Source organism: Lynx rufus, unplaced genomic scaffold (genome assembly GCF_022079265.1).
Source record: "Lynx rufus isolate CCGP_SWC_20201006 ecotype Redwood Valley unplaced genomic scaffold, mLynRuf1.p SCAF_34, whole genome shotgun sequence".
NCBI classification, from domain to species: Eukaryota; Metazoa; Chordata; class Mammalia; order Carnivora; family Felidae; genus Lynx; species Lynx rufus.
This window is the reverse complement of record NW_025814850.1, coordinates 1,633,840-1,652,941: the sequence shown is the minus strand read 5'-3', so window position 1 is coordinate 1,652,941 and position 19,102 is coordinate 1,633,840. Positions and strand designations below refer to the sequence as shown.

Here is a 19,102-nt window from a genome sequence, read left to right as displayed (position 1 = left end):
TTAATTACACGCACCCTACAGCTCAGCCTCTACCCAGAAGCCCGGATAAAAACGTTTCAAATAATGAACAGCCTGGTTGGCTTGCAGTCTGAATTTTGGTTTATTTAATAGGTCAAGAATTATACTGTAAATAAACATCGTGATGGCTAATGATTAATTAACATTACCATTCATTATAAATACCAACCAGGTTAAATAATACTAGTTTACTACCCTTCCTCCTCCTGGATGAGGGTCTTTTTCTGGAAGTCATTTTCATGAATACTAGCTTTTAGTGTTTTCTGTTACCTTTTTTTTTCACCGATTGTACCAAAGACTCCTTTCTGTAAACAGAATGAGGACCTGGGCCGCAGGCAGCAAGCTTTTTCATTCATTTTGGGGTTAAACCAAAACTTTTTCAGAATTTGCCCCCATCCAAGTTTTGCAAAACAGCCGCCCCGTTCTAGATACCTTTGAGCAGATTTCAAACATTCAGGAAGTCGTCAGGATCTCTAATGCCTCACACACACATTTGCCCGCCCTGAACTAACTTTACAGATTAATGTAGGGCCTTGCCTTTCATGTTTCTATCTCCCCTCACTTGACTGTAAATAACATCTGCCTTGACATTAAGAAAAAAGGTAACCGTTACATTTATTTTCCCTTTAATAGAAGTCTTCTCCTCCCTTATAGGATTAGCAAAATATTCCACACTACCTACTTAAATTTGTTCCCTTAAATAAAGAAAAATGTATGCAAAATTACTACAGTAAACACTGCTCGACAGGTGCTGGTGGGTTAATGAGCACACTCCCTCCTCCTTTCACTGAAGTGCAGAGACCCTGAAGGTGGATCATCTTGAATGTACCAGTGCGGTCTTTAGACAACAGTGGTCCATTACTCAGTGTTGCAAGGGAAAGGACTTTGTCCTGGAGAAAGGAAGAGTAACAACATTCCTTTGGGGCTCTGGGTGTCATTTCAATCCCGTACAGCTATGAGGCTTGGGGTAGGCTAGAAAAATTGTTAAGAGTTCTTGAAAACAACTTCCAAGGTTAATTTCTTTTAAAAACTGCCAACAGATATCCCCATAGAAACATCCACATTTAACCAAAGAAAAATACTCAACTTCAATACAAGCAGAAAGAAAAACGGTTCTATAGAAAGTTCAAGTTATACTCTTCAATGCATTAAAATGGAGAGAGGAGCTTTATCCAACTCAACTGAAAAACCATTTCCCTACAACTCAATGTCTCTGTTTAAGTCCTGGTCTTTCATTTGCTCCAAAAAATACTGTAATGCAGGTGCTGTCTTGATAACTCAATAATGGGCTCTATATAGGTTTATCAGATTAAAAAATAAGCAAGGGTTTCTCCCCCATGCCCCAAGGACAGAATAAAGATCATCTCTGAGCAGCAGGCAGTTATTTAATACAGGGTCACTCCTCAGTAGCGGTGGCTGTACCAGTCATTGTTGTTGACCTGAAGCAGTTCTGTCACAACCTGCAGGATGTTGTAATTGTGTTTCTTCAGCAGCCTTAGGTTCAGCTGCCTGTCACAGAATCCCATTTCAAAGAGATGGGCCATCAGGGCTGCTGTCTGATCTTCAGAAACTATTGGCTGTGTAGAGTCAAGAAAAGCAGAACATTTTCTGTATCATTTATGGGTCTTGTAAATTGTTATTATCTTGTAAATTATATGAATTTTTCCAGATTTGTTTAAAATATTAGGAAATTCAATGCAAGGGCATGGTGTTCCTGTCCACCTGACACTAATGGACCTTCTGAGGGAGGACTGGGAATGCCCTGCTCTAGATTCAGTATGTTTGTACCCAAAACCAGGCAACTAATGAACTGTCCTCAGAACCAGGAGGAGGATGCTTCGGAGGGGGCTTCCCGAAGGAAGCATCCTTTGACCTGATGAAGCAAGAGATGCAAACACTGGAAACACTGTGAAGATAAAAGGTAACTGTGGTGATGGGGCAAGTATAAGCAGGAGCCAAGACCGCTATTGGAAGAGGGTTTGGTCAGAAATACAAAGGAGCTGAACAAAAAACTGCTTGGGAAATTACATCTTGGGTAACTTTCTTGGCATTTTTCTCCTTTTTCTTTTTAAAGAACAGAAGCAATCCAGAAGAGAGGAAACTAATATTCATTTACCTCTCCCTCTTTAGGTCAAGCTCTATGGTGGACACATAACCTTCTTAAATCCTAACACTTCGGATCATTCTCTTACCATTTACTTACCAACTGTGTTGACTACCAATTAATTCTATTATGTATGAAAATGGAGATATAAAATACCTCCTATTTTGCAGGGTTGCTGAGAGGATTAAGAAGAGAGTGTATAAGCATGTTGAGCACAGTCTCTGGCATTTCTCTCTACACCTAACTCAACTGTTCCCTTCCTTCCCTTTTATTTCAAAATAAATTATCCAACCTCCTTTCAGGTTAATCCTTCCACAGGTACTTTGCTTGCTATCTCATTACCTCTCACCATCTCTGAAATCTCTATGAATTATCCTCTCTCATCTTTTCATTATTATTTTGTCTTTAGAGAAAAAGTGTGCACGGAGAAGAGGGAGCAAGAGAAAAATCCCAAGCAGGCTCCAAGGAGCCCGACGCGGGGCTCGATCCCATGACCCTGGAATCATGACCTGAGCCGAAATCAAGAGCCAGACATCCAACTGACTGAGCCAGCCAGGTGCCTCTTATCCTCTCTCATCTTGACTGTTAACCGCCTTTACTACTGGCTCACCCAACTGTAGAAACCTCTCCCTCTGCCTTATGCATCATTGCTTTCGCTCTTTCCCCCTTTGTGGTCCAGCTACTTGAAAATGAGGTGTACTTGCACTCTCCAAGTCCTCTCCACTCCCTCCCTGTTCTCTGCAGCATTGACCACGAGGTCCTCATTAAAGCTCCCTTCCCTGAGGCCCAGCACAGACTCTCATTTTCCTCCTAGTTCTCTGTCTTCTTTGCAGGGCCCTCCTTTCCAGGATCCTTAAAGGCTGCTTCCTGCTTTACACCCCTTTTTCCTGGAAACTCTCACCCAATCACATGGCTTCTGTTATAACCTGTACGAATAACTTTACCTCCAGGCCAAATCTCTCCTCTGTGAGCCACATGCACGGGCCCAACTGCACTCTGGGTAACTTTACCTGGACATGCCTCAAATTCCACACCTTCCAAAATGTACCTAATTTTCTTCTTCCCCTGCCCAAATATATCCTTATTCCTGCACATCCTAATGAATGGTCCTATTGATTGCCTGAAGCCAGAAACATGGGATTCCTCTTTGACTTCTTTCTAGCCTTTTAATCATGGTCTCCAAGTTCTGCCATTTCTTTTACCCCTTTTCCATCTCAAATGGGTTTTTTTTTAAGTTTATTTATTTATTTTGACAGAGAGCGTGAGCAAGGGAGGAATTGGGGGCGGGGGGAGAGAATCCCAAGCAGGTTCTGTGCTGTCAGCTTGCAGCCCTATACGGGGATCAATCTTACAGACCATGAGATCATGACCTGAGCTGAAATCAAGTTGGACATTTAACCAACTGAGCCACCCAGAAGACCCTCAAATCGATTTCTTTAGGTCTCCCCCAACCTCCACACAATACTGGGGTTCTCTCACTAGGTACAAATCTGATGCTAATTACTTCCCTAAAACCCATTCACTGGCTCCTCCCATTAGCCTTAAAGTAACACCCAAACCACTTAACAGAGCACCCCACCTACATAAGTTGGTCTCTTCTTACTCTTCCCAGACCAAATTCACAATTCAGAGTCACATTTACAGGTCTTCTTACTGGCTAGGCTCTGTCTGCAATGCTCTTTCTATTCTTCTTTCCTGGCAAATACTTATTTTGTCCTTAAGGACTCAATTCAGGCACCATCTACCAGGAAGCCTTCTCTGGCCCCATGCAAGGGCCCACAGCAGGCTGAGACGTCCCACCCGAGAACATGGGCATAGGATCTTACACTGCACTGCAGAAGTCTGTGTACCTTGCTTGTTTTCCTGTCTTTGGGCAGGGACTGGTGTCTTTTTCACCTTGTAGTGCTGGTACTTGGAAGAGCTCCCCACACATGATGGGTCCTCAACAAACACTAGACCTTTTCCCTTTCATCCCTTAAGTAACTTGGCTAAAGTCATACAGCTAGAAAGTGGCAGAATGCTATACTACTCTCCAACTCAGACAGGCAGCATCATTTTCACTGGGGACGTGGCTTTGCTACAGGAAAATAAAACATACACTGACCTGGGCAGTGACTGGTGGCCCAGCAAACAAGGCCTTGTATGCAGAAGCAGCAACAGACAAAGCCCCCTTCACCAATCCTCCAGCAATGCTGCTCCCATGGTGGTGGTGTCTGGAGAGGAAAACCAAATGATCTCCCTAAAAAATCACAAACTATTATCTTCCTACAAGATAATCTGGGCTCTAATCCTTGAAAGAAAATGGATTTCCTTGAGAAAAAAAGTCAGATGTAAAAAGAGGATGTGATCACTTTCCTATTAGTTTTATACCTACAAAATCTTGGTTTGATGTAGCAGAGCCTAGTTCTACTGCTGCAAGGTAAGGCCGTGCAGAAAATGCACCCTTCTGGTTAGTATACCAGCTTTCTGTCCCAGCTGAAAATTACATGGTCAAGAGCACAGAAGAGTATTGACAGTCTGTCTGCACAATTACCATCTCAGAGGAAACACCTCCAAAGGCAATGTGCTTTTCTGGGTACTGTAGGGAGGAGCCCAGCTTGCCATTGCTCTGAGCCGATTGGGAGCAGAGAGGCAGGGAGGTCTAAGAAACTGTTACTAAGATGCACAGTGGGCTTGATTTTTCTGCCTTCTCCTCTGACACTAAGGATGAGTTGAACTTGAGGGTACTGGTCTGAATTGTGAACACTCTGTAATGTAACTTTAGCCCTCTGTTCAATGTTGCTCACAAGCTTCAGGAGAAATAAGGAGTGACGGCTCTCCTCTGCTCTCTGGAGGTGGCACATGCTGTGAGAGGCTTGTTTAAGCAGAAGCAATACTAGGATATCCACCTGCTTCTGAAGAAGAGGCTGCACAAGGTCCAGTTACCTTGAGTGGTCATAGCTCTTCTGTCTGCTGTTTACAATTCCTGATGAGCCTCTGGGCTCTAAAAGCAAAAGAGCTATTGGTTAGATGTAGCGTCCACAAGTGCCTAGTGTTTCTTAACTCATAGTGAAGCTATTTTTGAGAGGCAGGCAGCAATCTGATCACAGCATTTATTTATTTATTTACTTATTTATTTTTTAACTATTTGGGAAATTTTGCAGGTGGTTTTAAGTGATAACAGGGAACTGTCCAGAATGTAATACAAGGTGATTGTTTATTGAATCAGAAAAATTCTATAATCCTATCACGTCCATTTATTACTTTTTCAGTTCCTTAAGTTTCGTTTTTTTGAGGTGGAGTGGGATGTTGACTTTGAAGGTCTACTAGCAACTTCAAGATGCTATTCTCCTTATTTTGGAGACAAGAAAACAGCCTCGCAGGTGGTATGAACGTGCTGACCTGCTGCAAGGTCACACAGTAAGGAAAGGTGGAGCTGGGCCTGGAATCTAGACTGGTCTAGTTCCACAGCCTGTGTTCTTCCCACTGCAGCACAATGCCCACCTCTGTAAGGTCTCACTTCATGAATGTTAAGAATATTTACTAGAGAATAGAAAATAGTATGAGGGAGGGGCACAGAGAGAAAGAAAGGGCAAGTTTCCAAATAATGCCAAGAGTCATGGAGACACAGTGCCCCTTTCTACCTGGTTTCATTAGAAAGGAGCACAGAAAAGGATATAAAGCTTAGGCTGGTCATTACCTCCTCTGATCTGATCAGGGACTGAAGAAGCTTCTGGTACGGTGACTGGCAAATCCACTCCTGGGGAACCATCATGCTGTGCACAAGAAGGGCTCCTTTCAGAAAGACACAATATTGAAAGTCAGTTGAAAAGGCACCTATGGGAACGGTGGAAACAGTAAATATGGCATAGAAGTGACCGATTCTCTACAGAGGCTTCACGTTTCTGATCCAGATCTCATGTCTGAATTTAGGGATCAGGTAGAAAGGGCTCATTCTACTTCTGGTTTTCCTCTTTAGCCATAGTCAAGCTAGAAAGACCAGCTTCTCCCCCCTACATCAATTGGTACTGATAAGGGGAAATGTCTAGCTCCCTGAGAGAGTGGTTTAAATTACAGTCAAGGCTCCACCATCTTCCATTACTATGACAGAGCAAGGACACAGATCAGTAAATAATTAAAAATAATTGTTTTCTGATTTTGGAGTGTATTTTTTCCATAACAGATTAAGCTTTCTACTACTTTGTTTGGGTTAACATGAAAATAAGTTTTGAGTGCCTTTACCCATGAGTCAACAGAACGGCGAAGAAGATCCAGGGATGTTTGTGTTTAAAAACTGGCTCTCAACGACCAAAACATAGACTGTACTCCGATAATTAAGATTAACTAAAACAAGCGTTTCTTTAAATCCAGAATCCACAAATTCTGGGAAATACAACTTTTACTCATCTAAATTCAGACTTTTATGGGAAATAGTCTCTTCCCATGCTGACAAAAAAATAGGTTTTGAGATCGAGTCCTTTCCTCTCTACTCTGCCTGTGAAGAACAGCCCAGCTGAGGGGGGGGTGTGGATGGTACCTGGGCAGCTGTGGTAGAGGCCCCACCACCTCTGGGGTTAGGGGCACGGTGTCCAGAGTCTGTGAGGTCATGAGGATGTCGTTGATGCTCTGTCCCTGCGGCTGGTTCTCCCCTCCAGCGACTCTCTCCCCAGCCTCAACCCCAGGTTCACCTTCAGCCCCGCGCTCTAGGCCTGGCTGTGAGAGTGCAGAGCTGTACATGGAGTCCCCCAGGGGGCGGCTGGTGTCAAAGCACTCAGGCAGGATGATGATGTAATCCTCTGAAGAAGTAGAGGACTGACTCTGAACTTCATCTTTGAGCTCATCATCCTCTTCCTCCTCCTCCTCCTCTTCCACTTCCTCCTCCACAATAGCTTCCTCCTCCACAACAGCTTCTTCAGCGATATGGACAACCTCCTCCTGCTCAACTCCAAGTGGTCCCTCTTCAGGGGAGGGAAATTTCACTAAAGGATGAAAGCAATCAATTTTCAGCTACAGCTAAAAGCAGCCTCTGGTGCTGTCCTTACCTGATAAAGTCTTTTGTGGGTCATGAGCTACAGTCGTGAAAGCCAGAGGATGGGGACAAACCAGAGGGAAGGGCTGCTGCTAGAACCTCAGTTATGGCCACATTCTAAGTCTGAAGCCTGTACAAAGCCAGGAAGAACTGAAGCTTATAACAACAAGGTATGTAGAAACACCAAAGCTTCCGAGAAGCACCATGAATTTTAGAAACATATCAAAACTGATATACTCGCTAACAGTGCTAGAACAATAGCAAATGGTAGGTGGTGAGTGCTGCCGGACTGTATGTCTACTTTCCTCCTTTTCTTTGCAAAGTAATGGGTAGTCATGGTAGAAAATTGGCAAAACATGGATGAGGGGAAAAAAAGACACCTATAATCCTATCAGAGATAACTACTGTGAACCTTTTGTTGTAAGTCCTTTCAGATGTTTTTGTTATGCATTCATATATAAGTGTATGTGGGTGAAATAAGTGTGTTACATGTTTTATTTCCATTTATTTAGTTTCAGCTTTTATTTTACTTTTATTAGTTAGCTTACAGTGTAATATTGGCTTCAGGAGTAGAATTTAGTGAATCATCACTTACATATAACACCCAATGCTCAACACAACATGTGCCCTCAATACCCATCACCTACTTACCACATCCCCTGCCTACCTCCGTGTGTGTGTGTGTGTGCATATGTGTGCATGCGCACTTGCGCGCCTGTGTGTATTTTAAACAAAAGTGAGACAAAAAATATTTAAAGGTATAGGTTAAATTTCATTATAACAAACAAGAGATTTTCCCACATTATTTTGATGCACTAGAATTTGAATTTTTGGATAGTTCTTGAAATACACAGTATGGGCTCTACATATCTGATCTAGAAGTATCTGTTGTAAAGAAAGTGGATTACGACAGAATATAACCTCGCGAAACTTAGTTTGGTACCCCAGCTTCTGCACGCTATTTCCTGGACTGTGTCCTGGGAGAAATGACAAAACTCAGCTGCCAATGGAGGTCTCTGCTGAAGAGCTCTGTCAACTTACAGGAAGACTCCTCACAGCAGAATCCAGGCAGCACAAGTCGCTGTTGTTCCTCTGAATCGTACAGCTGTAATTCTGCCCCCAAGAAAGTGTGAAAATGTGGTATGGTGGTTGCTTTGCTCTTGAGGCTCCAATTAAAATGGTCAGGTAGAGTGTGTGGAGTCTAAAGAAACAACCATGACCTGAAGTCTAACAAAGATCACCTAACCTCCACTCTCAGTGAAGAAGAGCACTTCTTTCTACTCTGGTCAGGCAGCCACAATTCAAGCACCACCCTGCTAGGTGGAGGAACCCAGGGACACTCACTGTGTGGGGATTTCTGTCTGCAAGGTGGTTTGTGATCCGGGGCAGCATCCAAGGTAAGGGATCGGATTACAGTCTCACACACGAACTGGGTCCCACTCAGGTCATCTTCTGCTTCCTCCACTGAGGAAATGTTCTCAGCCTTCCTCCTAACTGATGCTGTGGGATCTGAAAGACACAAAGCTTGTCTGCACTTGGTGTGGAGGAGCTTCTTCCATTCATGTTCCCATGCTGATACCATGCCAAGGAATAGCCTTGACTATCTGTGCCATATGAAGGTTAGGAGGAGTATGTATGAAAACGGTATAATATGGAAGGGGACAATGCAAAAACTTTACAAATATTGAAGTCCCTACCAGGAAGTGCTTTAAATCCTGCCCCTTCGCTCTCTTCCTGTATCTGCCCCAAGCCTGGCTTCTCTATTAAAGGATTGTCATGCGGCAGAGGAGACATGCAGGGAGTCATATCTGCAGAATGAAGACAGAAGAATCATCAACCAAGAAAAAGCATCACATTGTAAACAGGGTTCAGAAGCAGTGGCTCACAGGCTTCTTGCCTCCTGCAGGGCTAAAACAAACCTAAGTATGCTTCAAGGCCTGTTGTAAAGAAAATTCTCCAGACCATCAGGTGTGGAAGTATCTCAGATCAACGAATGCAGGAAAGATCAGTCATCTGGCCTTAAAAACCACGGCCAAGACACAGAACCAGGAATGTAAAGGGAAAAAAGGACATAATGTTTACAGAAAAATGGAGAAGAGGGCTCCCCCACCCCACTTCTTAAAGATTTCATTTTTAAGTGATCTCTACACCCAGTGTGGGCCTCAAACCCACAACCTCAAGACCAAGAGCCTCATGCTCCACCAACTGGGAAGCCAAGTGCCCCAAGGGTCCCTTTATCGTGGGGAAGTCTTACACCACCATGTATTGTTGACTCTGACAGACAACAGAAAAAAAGAAGGGATGTGATGCATGGGTGCAATTTTACTGTCACACAGTGGGAGAAATCCTTGTCATCTATTTTCTCAGAATAAGATACTACCTATCAGAGTCTAGGGTATAGCACTTTTGTGTCCGTTAATAAAATAAACAGTATGGGTCGAATGACATTCTTACCCACGGGAGTATTGTGGGGCACTCTTTCCAACTCTTGGACAATGTTTATATCCAACAGTTCAAAGGACAGCAGGTCCTGGAGGAAAAAAGGGCAATGTTAGGCTACCTGCCATGGAGGCTGGGCCACTGAGCATCACACCTTCCTGGATTCTGTTCAAATTCATGCCTCACCTCAAGTGAAATCAAGGAGAGCGAAATGGGAACTAGGTGTTCAAATAACCAAGTGGCAGGAGAGAGAGAAAATGCAGTGGGGGTGAAAATGAACTAGAGAAGCAGAAGTGAAGAGACAACTGAAGGGAAGCTGTGGGGAAGCACGCGAGTTACCAACTCAGAGAGGAAACATTTAGTTCAGAGGCCTCCTTCCACAGGTGACCTCCTTCCCACTCTGCATCTGAATGGATCGAAGTGGCCATCTGGCTAACTTGCTGGGCACTGCCTGTGGCTATATCACCTTCTCCTCAAGGGGGTAAGGCCTCTTTCTCCACTGCCTTGTCCTTTGCCCCCCAAAGTGTTCAGTCTCCCACCTGGGCAGTCAGTAGATCCACGGAGGGGATGTAAAGCTCCCTCTCACTGGCAACATTTTTTGTCTTCTGTGGGATGCAGGTTCCTGTCCCTTGTGACTGCTCAGTTACTTCATCAAGCTGAATGTCTTCTTTAGCCAGAAGAAAAGCTTCCTACACAGACAAAACCATTGGGACAAATGTCAGGCCCTCAACTGAACTCAAAATGTAAGGTGGCAGCTGCCTCCCTAAAAACCAAAACACTGCTGCACCTCTACATGTTTTAAAACTTGTTCTGATGTAATTTTAGACTTACAGAAAAGTTGTAAAAATAATAATCCCCTTCACCTAACTTCCTTTAACGACAAGTCAGGTTAACCATAGTTGACGACAGTCAAAAGCAGGAAATTAACTTGGTTAACTAAATCTAAGCAGTAAAATGCTCTAAAAACTAGTAACACACTAATAAATGGAAGTTGCTTTAAAAAACTGCACCAACTGGGGCGCCTGGGTGGCGCAGTCGGTTAAACGACCGACTTCAGCCAGGTCACGATCTCGCGGTCCGTGAGTTCGAGCCCCGCGTCGGGCTCTGGGCTCGATGGCTCAGAGCCTGGAGCCTGTTTCCAATTCTGTGTCTCCCTCTCTCTCTGCCCCTTCCCCGTTCATGCTCTGTCTCTCTCTGTCCCAAAAATAAATAAACGTTGAAAAAAAAAAATTAAAAAAAAAACAACAACTGCACCAACTAAAAAAAAAGGCAAGACTTCATTAGTATTTACGGAACACACACGTGGATATCCAGGAGAGGTAAGGGTTAAGGAGCAAAGCCATCAGTCCAGCAGTTCAACAGGCCAGCCAGCCCTACCTTCCCTCCTGCAGCAAAGAGGCTGGCCAAACATTACAAAGAGATACAAAAGCACTGAGGGATGCCTGCCCCAAGATCCTAAGGACATGCAAAGAAAGCCCCTGAGAACTAGGCCTAATAAAAGCTTACTAATGTGCTGGGGGGGAGGGGGAGGAGCTACGTTTTCCAGATGTCTGGAGGAACAACTAGCTGTGTGTGGGCTGTTTTAGCTTTAGTTTACCCTTCCAATATTCACCTCTTGCTGGCAAGTGAGCTCATCAGCTTTGCTTGAGTTAATCATGCCCTTTTCAATGTTCTCAGGGCTCTCTGTGGAGGGGAAAGGATCCACTATGATACTGCACCAGACCCGAGGCCCAAACTGCTGGCCTTTGTGAGAAAGACGCCAATGGGAAGTGTACGTTCCCTCCAAGGCTGGGGCGATGAACTCCACGGACACAACACCCACATGGCCGGCCTTTAGGCAGGGAACCAGAACATCTTTCTTTTCTGTAGAAGCCAAAGTTAGGTTTCCCCACATGAACTTGAGCTGAAAAGAACAGTGACAAGAGAAAGCAAGCTTGTAAACTGAGCACTGTCACTTCTAATCACATCTTCACACTCTAGGTGGGAAAAAAAAATACCTTTGTGTCTCCATTCCACTTGACGTTTCCTGTATTTTTCATCCTCCAGTGTTTGATAAACTTGGTTCCTGGCTGAAGGTGAGTCCCATCAGGCAAATTCTCATCCACAAATGCTGCACTGAGGGTTGGCATAACTGGGGCACAGGGCTGCAAAGGGAGCCTGAACAGAAATTCAGAACAGAACAGAACAGAAATTTTCAGAACAGAAATTCAGTCACTTGTGTTGGGTATGATGGCTTCTGAATATCTAGCACCATGATTCAAGAGGCTGACAGTGACTCTTCGTTTGCCTTAAAAATAATAGGGGGCGCCCAGCTGGCTCAGTTAGTGGAATGTGGGACACTCTTGATCCCAGGGTTGTAGGTTCGAGCCCCACACTGGGTACACAGACTACTTAAAAATAAGATCTTTACGGGCACCTGGCTGGCTCAGTTGGAAGAGCATGCGACCCTTGATCTTGGGATTGTGAGTTTGAGCCTTACGCTGGGTACAGATGTTACTTGAAAAAAATCTTTTAAAAAACTGTAATTTTTAAAAAAGTTTATTTATTTGAGAGAGGGAGCGAGCACGCACATGTGTGCATGAGCGGAGAAGGGGAAGAAAGACAGGGAGAGAGAGAATCCTGAGCAAGCTCAGTGCTGTCAGCGCAGAGCCTGACTTGGGGCTCGATTCCAAAACAGTGAGATCACAACCTGAGTGGAAGTCAAGAGTTGGATGCCCAACCAACTGAGCCACCCAGGTGCCTCTAAAAATATTTGAAAAACAAGACAGATGTGACTCCTGAGCTGAAAAACTATGGTGAGGATAAAGGTCCATAAATAAAAGAACTAGAGAGTCAGGTCCTTTAAATCCCAACTGTCTCCAGTGAAGAGAAGTCACACCAGCCAGTTTGGAACCTTGTTGGTTGCTGTCCTTCTGAAGAACGCAACAAAGCAAGTGTCAACAATGACTACCAAACCACCCTGTAAGAATACTAGGATCAGGGGCGCCTGGGTGGCTCAGTAGGTTAAGTGTGTGACTTCGGCTCAGGTAATAGTCTCACAGTTGGTGTGTTCAAGCCATGTATCCGACTCTGTGCTGACAGTGTGGAGCCTGCTTGGGATTCTCTCTCCTTCTCTCTCTGCCCTTCCCCAACTTGCACCCTCTATCTCAAAATAAATAAAACTTAAGAAAGAAAAAAAAAGAATGCTAGGATTAGAGAATGGGAAGCTTTAAGAGTTTGGGTGTTATTAGGGGCTGCCAAAAAATAAGAGAAAACCTGGCTGAAGTTCTGGTTTTGGAAGGCTCCACCTTGGTGCCCACCCAGGCCCTGGGCTTACATCAGGGTGTTTGACTGCAGCAGGCTCTCAGGTCGGCCCAAAGGGGACCTGGGGCTCTGGAGTCCGTGGATGGAACTCCACAGGTGAATCTTCCTGTGGAGCTTAAGCTGCTTTTTCAGTTCCTTGACCTCTGCCTTTCGCTGTTTCTTCTCGGCTCGCAACCTTTGCTTTTCTGCTTTAAGAAAGTTCTTGTCAACCTGTTTCTGGAGCCTGTAAGGTAACAAATGAAAAGTGTCAAATCCTCACAAATCCTGAAGCTATTCTGAGCCATTTGTAGCCTCCATCAGTGCCAGCCTCTAGTTTAACTTCTTTCTATAGTTTTCATTTCTGTCTCACTAGCTTTGGATAATCGTCCTCATCATCACACATCAACTGGAAATGAATAGGAACTAAGGAGACTGTGCATTTTTGTGATTCACGTCCCATCACCAGAACCAAGACTCCCATCAAAGAACAAGCCTCCTTTCCTTATGGTTTTACCTGGCTTGTTCCAGAGCAGCAGGAAGACGAGGGGCAGAGAACCTTGGGTGAGAGAATGCTTCAGAAGAACCCACAACAGGTCTCCGTAGCTTCAGCAGGATGTGGTTGGAGTCATGGGCATATGGCCCTGATTCACAATCTTCACAGATATTGTAGGACGGGCATAGGCTGTGGGGAAAAGCATGGCGAGTGGGAAGTACCAGAGGTGGTGAGATAGGAGACTAGACTTCTATACTGACTGTATTACCAGCTAGGCAGTAACCTGAGCATGTCACCTGGCCATGCCATGTCTCAAGTTTCCTTATTAACAAAATGAGAATTAAGAGACTTAACATGTATGCATTTCAAAAGACAATCCATGAGAGGAAGCAAGATATGAAAGCACCTGGAACAACAGGGAGATAATCGTGGTGATATAATTTTGCTTTGGGGAATGTAAGTTTGTCTGGCTCTGTCATTTTTTTTTTTTTTTTTATCGTTTTTGGTTTTGTTAGTTCAATGTACCTCTGAACACAACAATCTGAATAGTTACCCTTCAAATAGTTATATTTCTTGTGGGTGGAGAATAGCTTATTTCCAATCCAGAGCTGCTATCTATGCATGATGCTCAGAGACAGAGTACGTGCTAATTTGCTTTTACCTATCCAGGATGCCAGAAAGGCCTGCTCAAAGGTCTTCTAATAGCCAAGTTACTGTTTACCTGCACTGGTAGCGCACACCAAAGATCCTCCTTTGGCAGCTGCTGCAAGCAATATGCCAGTTGAACTGGTTTTCCGGCAGAAACAGCGTTTCCTCTGAAATAGGCATGGAGACCTCTGAGGGACAGGAACCCAACGATGGGTTCTGGAGGACAAGCTTCTCATGTAATTTCTGTTCCAGTTTCTCAACTGTTTCTTTGACCACCTGTTCTCTGAACTAGAATACAGAGCAGAAGAGGGGAAAACCTTAGTTATACCACACACCTCACTGTCTCTGATATAGCATAAGAACATAATAAAACACCTAGTAGCTACTGAACAAATAGAAATGTAGCAAAAGAAGGTCTATTCTCTTCCACAGCTAACCAGGTTCAAAGAAGACACCAAGAAATTTTTTTGCTAAGTTTCTAACCTCTTCCTTCTCAAGCACAGAGACTAGTTCCTTTCCCTTACATCCTTAGAAGTAGGCTCCCTCTTTTCCCAGTCAATCACGGTAGAAGTGAGGAGCTTTCTTGACCAGAACCATTATCACTCTTCATTCGCCTGCACCAGAGGCAGCAGCCATTTGGGTTCGGTTTGCTATTTCTCCCCTACTCCACCTGTGCCAACACTGTGCTAAAACCCAACCCAGAGAGAACACTCACTGTCTCCAGGTAGCTTGTGAACCAGTCTGGGGGCTTGTCTTGAGGCTGGTCTGTGTTATGGGGAGCAAGTGGGAGCCGCTGCAAGGAAACACAACCCAAGATCTTGGAGACTGTTTTTTGTTTTTTAAAAAAGATTCTTATTTTTTTAAGTAATCTCTATACCCAACATGGAATGGGGCTTGAACTCACAACCCTGACATCAAGAGCCACATGGTCTACTGACTGACCCAGCCAGGTGCCCCTGTTTAAAATAATTTTCCTGGGGTGCCTGGCTGACTCAGTCGGTAGACCATGGGACTCTTGATCTTGGGGTCATGAGTTTAAGCCACACATTGGGCATGGAACCTACTTAAAAAAAAATAACAATTTTCCTGAAATGTAGTACTCTGAGGTTTCTTTTGTCAAATAATATAAATGGTTAAAAAAAAAGTATGAAGAAGTATAAAAGGAAAACAAAGTATATCATTCTATTGCCCTTTCTTCCAGAAGTAACCAGTTACCAGTTTCAAAAAGTCAGGCAGAGATTGTCACAACTCCCAAATTGTTGATGGACAACTCAAATGTTGGACTATGGACAAGACATTCAGGCTAGAAAAACCGTAGAGACGGGTCCATTCCCTTCATACCTGTGCTGTAGGCTCCTCTGGGGTCTTCATGTCTGATCCTAAGACTCTCACCAGTGAAGAATAATGGGCCAGTGGCTTCTTCCCTGCCCTCACAACTGGTCGTTTTTCTGCTACGGCTGGGAGTGGGGCTTCCTCGACAAGCCGGGAGCTTTCATGGACTTGCATCTGCAGTAGGTTTCCCTGCTTAACCGCCATCTGAGAGCATATGTTAGGAATAAACACGTTAACGTGTGATTCTCCTTTCCCAAATGAAATTCCAAAGACATCTAATCCGAAGAGGTAGGGTGAATTATGCTGAAAATATTAGCATTTACCTTTATTTTCTTTTTTTTTTTTTTAATTTTTTTTTTCAACTTTTATTTATTTTTGGGACAGAGAGAGACAGAGCATGAACGGGGGAGGGGCAGAGAGAGAGGGAGACACAGAATCGGAAGCAGGCTCCAGGCTCTGAGCCATCAGCCCAGAGCCCGACGCGGGGCTTGAACTCACGGACCGCGAGATCGTGACCTGGCTGAAGTTGGACGCTTAACCGACTGCGCCACCCAGGTGCCCCTACCTTTATTTTCTTAAATCAAATGGCATATACTATGTTATTAGTCAGCCTGCTGTTTCTTTAACCAAAATGTTACCTAGGAATGGTTTTATTATCTAAAACACAAAAGTACATTTAATGTAGCACTTTGTGAGGTGCAATGTTCTCATTAATGGGTTACAACTTTTCTATGTAATTGGTTTTTATGTAGGATTCCACTTGTGGATTTTAATCTCAAATTTTCAAAAAAGTCAGTCCCAGACTACCAGAACCCAAGAAACTTAAAGCCAAATGCTATAATTAAGCACTTACTTTTCCATTAAGAATAGTACTGTGGAAAGCATACTTGAGTGGTCACCTCTTTTTGAAGAGCATCTTCTTAAAAATGCTATTTTGAAAACTACTTCAAGAAGCATTTGAGGTCCTATGAAGGTACTCCAGTGTGCATGAAGAGATCAGGGGCTAAGTCTATGAGTTTGTAGCTCTCCCCACTTGTCACCCAGTGACAAGAAGAACTACTTTTCTTTTTCTTTTTTTTTTAATGTTTATTTAAGAGAGAGAGAGAGAGAGCGAGTGAGCATGTGCATGCACACAAACGGGAAGGACACAGAGAGAGGGAATCCCAAGCTGGTTCTGCACTGTTAGCATAGAGCCTGACACGGGGCTCAATCCCACAAAGCGTGAGACCATGACCCAAGCCAAAACCAAGAATTGGACACTCAACCAAATGAGCCACCCAGGCACCCCTGATGAACTGTTCTTTTATCTATTTTTATACAACAATCTTAAGCTTCCATTTATTTTACTTTTTAAAAGCTGATTTATTTTGAGAGAGTGGGCAGGGGAGGGGCAGGGGGGGGTGGGAATCACAAGTAGGCCCCTCACTGCCAGCACAGAGCCCGAACTCACAGGGCTCAAACTCATGAACCATGAGATCATCTCCTGAGCCAAAATCCAGAGTCAGATGCTTAACAGACTGAGCCACTCAGGTGCCCCAAGCTTCCATATAAAAATAGCATTCTAAGGCCAAAAAGTTTGACAGGTATTATTTTAAGATCAGGAATCAGCAAATCTTCTTAAAAGGCCACATAATAAATATTTGAGGCTTGCAGGCCATACAGTTTCTGCTCAAGTCTGCACAAAAGCAGCCACGGACAATACGTAATAGGCATGGCTGGGTTCCAATAAAACTTTATTTATAAAAACATATGGCTGGCCCACTGGCTGGTCTGCCAGCCTTTCTTCTAGACCATAAACCAAGAGACATTTAATAAAACGTATGGCAAAGTCTGTGGACAAAATTGTTCAAAAAGTTAGTATAATGAAATGTGTCAAAATATAAACACGGGATCTTAACTATCATATAGTACCATGCAAAAACGTATAAAAACTCTTGCTTCCTGAGACAGGGCAGGCTTATACAACATCTAGACTCCTGAGGTCTGAGATTTCTGACTGCATAGGTAAACAGTGATCATGGGAAAGAGAAAAGTTTTGAAGCCTGTAGAAGACTTCTTTTTTTAGTGAAACTACTGTAGCTTCTGAGAATAGGGAAAGAGAAAAGCCAGTGGGACAAGGGTGAAAGAATGTGGGGAAAAGCATGTTACAACAGCTTAAAAGCAAAGATGAAATAGGAAGAGCACGTGAAAACTAGGGAAGAAGGAAATGATGAAGCATGAAATAACTAAGAGATGAGCAGCTCAACTAAGAGAAACCAGGGAAGGGCCTGAATGTCCAAAACCAAGAGACTGGCTGGTAAATAAGGATTTCTGAGTAAAAACCAAGAAGGCTGGCTGAACTGTTGAATCAGGTTGCACCCACAACAGCAATTTTAACCAGGCAACAGAAAGGGTAAATCCAGCTCCCAATTTAAAAAATCTTGCCCTTTCCTCCCTAGACCAAAAGTGATTATACAAAAGAGTTTTGTTGTGGACTAGAAGTTCATAAAGGATAGTAAACTTTTAATTTTTTTTAATGTTTATTTTTGAGAGAGAGCGAGCGAGCAAGCAGGGGAGGAGCAGAGAGAGAGAGAGAGGGAGATACAGAACCTGAAGCACCCTCCAGGCTTTGAGCTGTCAGCACAGAGCCCGATGTGGGGCTTAAACTCACAGACTGCGAGATCATGACCTGAGCCAAATTTGGGACGCTTAACCAACTGAGCCACCCAGACGTCCAAAGGATAGTCAAACTTTAAAGAAAAATCTTAATTACAAAGGTGGTAATGAAAGGACAGCTGGGCACACCTTAAAGATGTGACTTTGAGGAATGCTCTATTTCATTATTGACAAGCAAGAGATCGTTAACTGGATAGCTTATGCCTTAAATGCTCCCACTTTATATATAACATTCTATGGGAAACAAGGTGGGGCACCTGGCTGGCTCAGTCAGTAGAGCATTTGACTCGATCTCATGGTCATGAGTTCAAGCCCCAAGCTGGGCATGAAGCCTACTTAAAAAAACAAAAACAAAAACAAAAGGTGAAGGAAGGAGATGAAAAATGTGAACCAGAAAGCATAATTCTACACAGTTCCTTGTATTTTTAAATCCTACATGGTGACACCAAGATCAACAATGAGAGGGAAAAACATCTTTATATCAGGAGCTGCCTTTTGCTGAGTGATATGCCCTACTAATCATAATCTCCCGGAAAATCTGTTTTTGTTGTGTTTTGTTAGTTTCCCCTCATGGCTAATGGCATTCAGGTTCAAGTTTTAGTTAACAAATATTATTTGCAAATAAGATGAAATAACCATTACCTTAAGTGCTTCTTCATATTCTCCTAAAAAGACAAAGAATAAATATACTGTGTTATTTCTTCACCACCCCAAAAGATTCTATTTAAGTACAGACAATCCTTTCTTTTAAGAATTTTTTGCTTACAATCCTTATACATGAACAGCTACTGCCTTTTTGCTGACAAACTCCCTTCCTGTCCCATTGCAAATAGAAGCCACATGTAGATTAGTTCTGCCTCTTAAATCTCTCTCCCTCTCTCTGCTACTGGAGACTTCCAGCTGTAAAACCTCAACCCAGCTGCCTCCCACTAGGGATACAAGGGACTTCATGGATAGTGTTAACCCAGGCAGACCTCAAATGTATTGCAGGTTTGGTTCCAGACTCCTGCAATAAAGCGAATACCAGGAAATTGCAAGTCAAATCAAGTTTTTGGTTTCCCAGTGCATATAAAAGTTATGTTTCCACTATCTGCAATCTATTAAGTGTGTAATAGCATTATAT

At 43.5% G+C, this 19,102-nt stretch overlaps 1 protein-coding gene across 4 annotated transcripts in view; it reads right to left on the bottom strand.

Annotated features, from left to right (window-relative positions):
• Nucleotides 1-81: 81 nt before the first annotated feature.
• NBR1 (NBR1 autophagy cargo receptor) overlaps nt 82-19,102 on the bottom strand; it is a 28,373-nt gene continuing 9,352 nt past the window's right edge. For 3 of the 4 annotated variants that reach the window (XM_047093404.1, XM_047093402.1, XM_047093403.1), the window contains exons 5-21: nt 18,622-18,644; nt 15,334-15,528; nt 14,708-14,785; nt 14,066-14,280; nt 13,366-13,533; nt 12,886-13,095; nt 11,567-11,726; nt 11,182-11,472; nt 10,109-10,258; nt 9,585-9,660; nt 8,828-8,938; nt 8,475-8,639; nt 6,639-7,080; nt 5,802-5,896; nt 5,048-5,105; nt 4,227-4,335; nt 82-1,595 (exon numbers count right to left, since the gene is read on the bottom strand). In XM_047093404.1, the coding sequence (XP_046949360.1) occupies nt 1,422-1,595; nt 4,227-4,335; nt 5,048-5,105; nt 5,802-5,896; nt 6,639-7,080; nt 8,475-8,639; nt 8,828-8,938; nt 9,585-9,660; nt 10,109-10,258; nt 11,182-11,472; nt 11,567-11,726; nt 12,886-13,095; nt 13,366-13,533; nt 14,066-14,280; nt 14,708-14,785; nt 15,334-15,528; nt 18,622-18,644 (2,720 nt within the window). In that variant the 3' untranslated portion in view covers nt 82-1,421. The remainder of the gene's footprint in view (nt 1,596-4,226; nt 4,336-5,047; nt 5,106-5,801; nt 5,897-6,638; nt 7,081-8,474; nt 8,640-8,827; nt 8,939-9,584; nt 9,661-10,108; nt 10,259-11,181; nt 11,473-11,566; nt 11,727-12,885; nt 13,096-13,365; nt 13,534-14,065; nt 14,281-14,707; nt 14,786-15,333; nt 15,529-18,621; nt 18,645-19,102) is intronic. The other variant, XM_047093405.1, reaches the window with a different exon arrangement.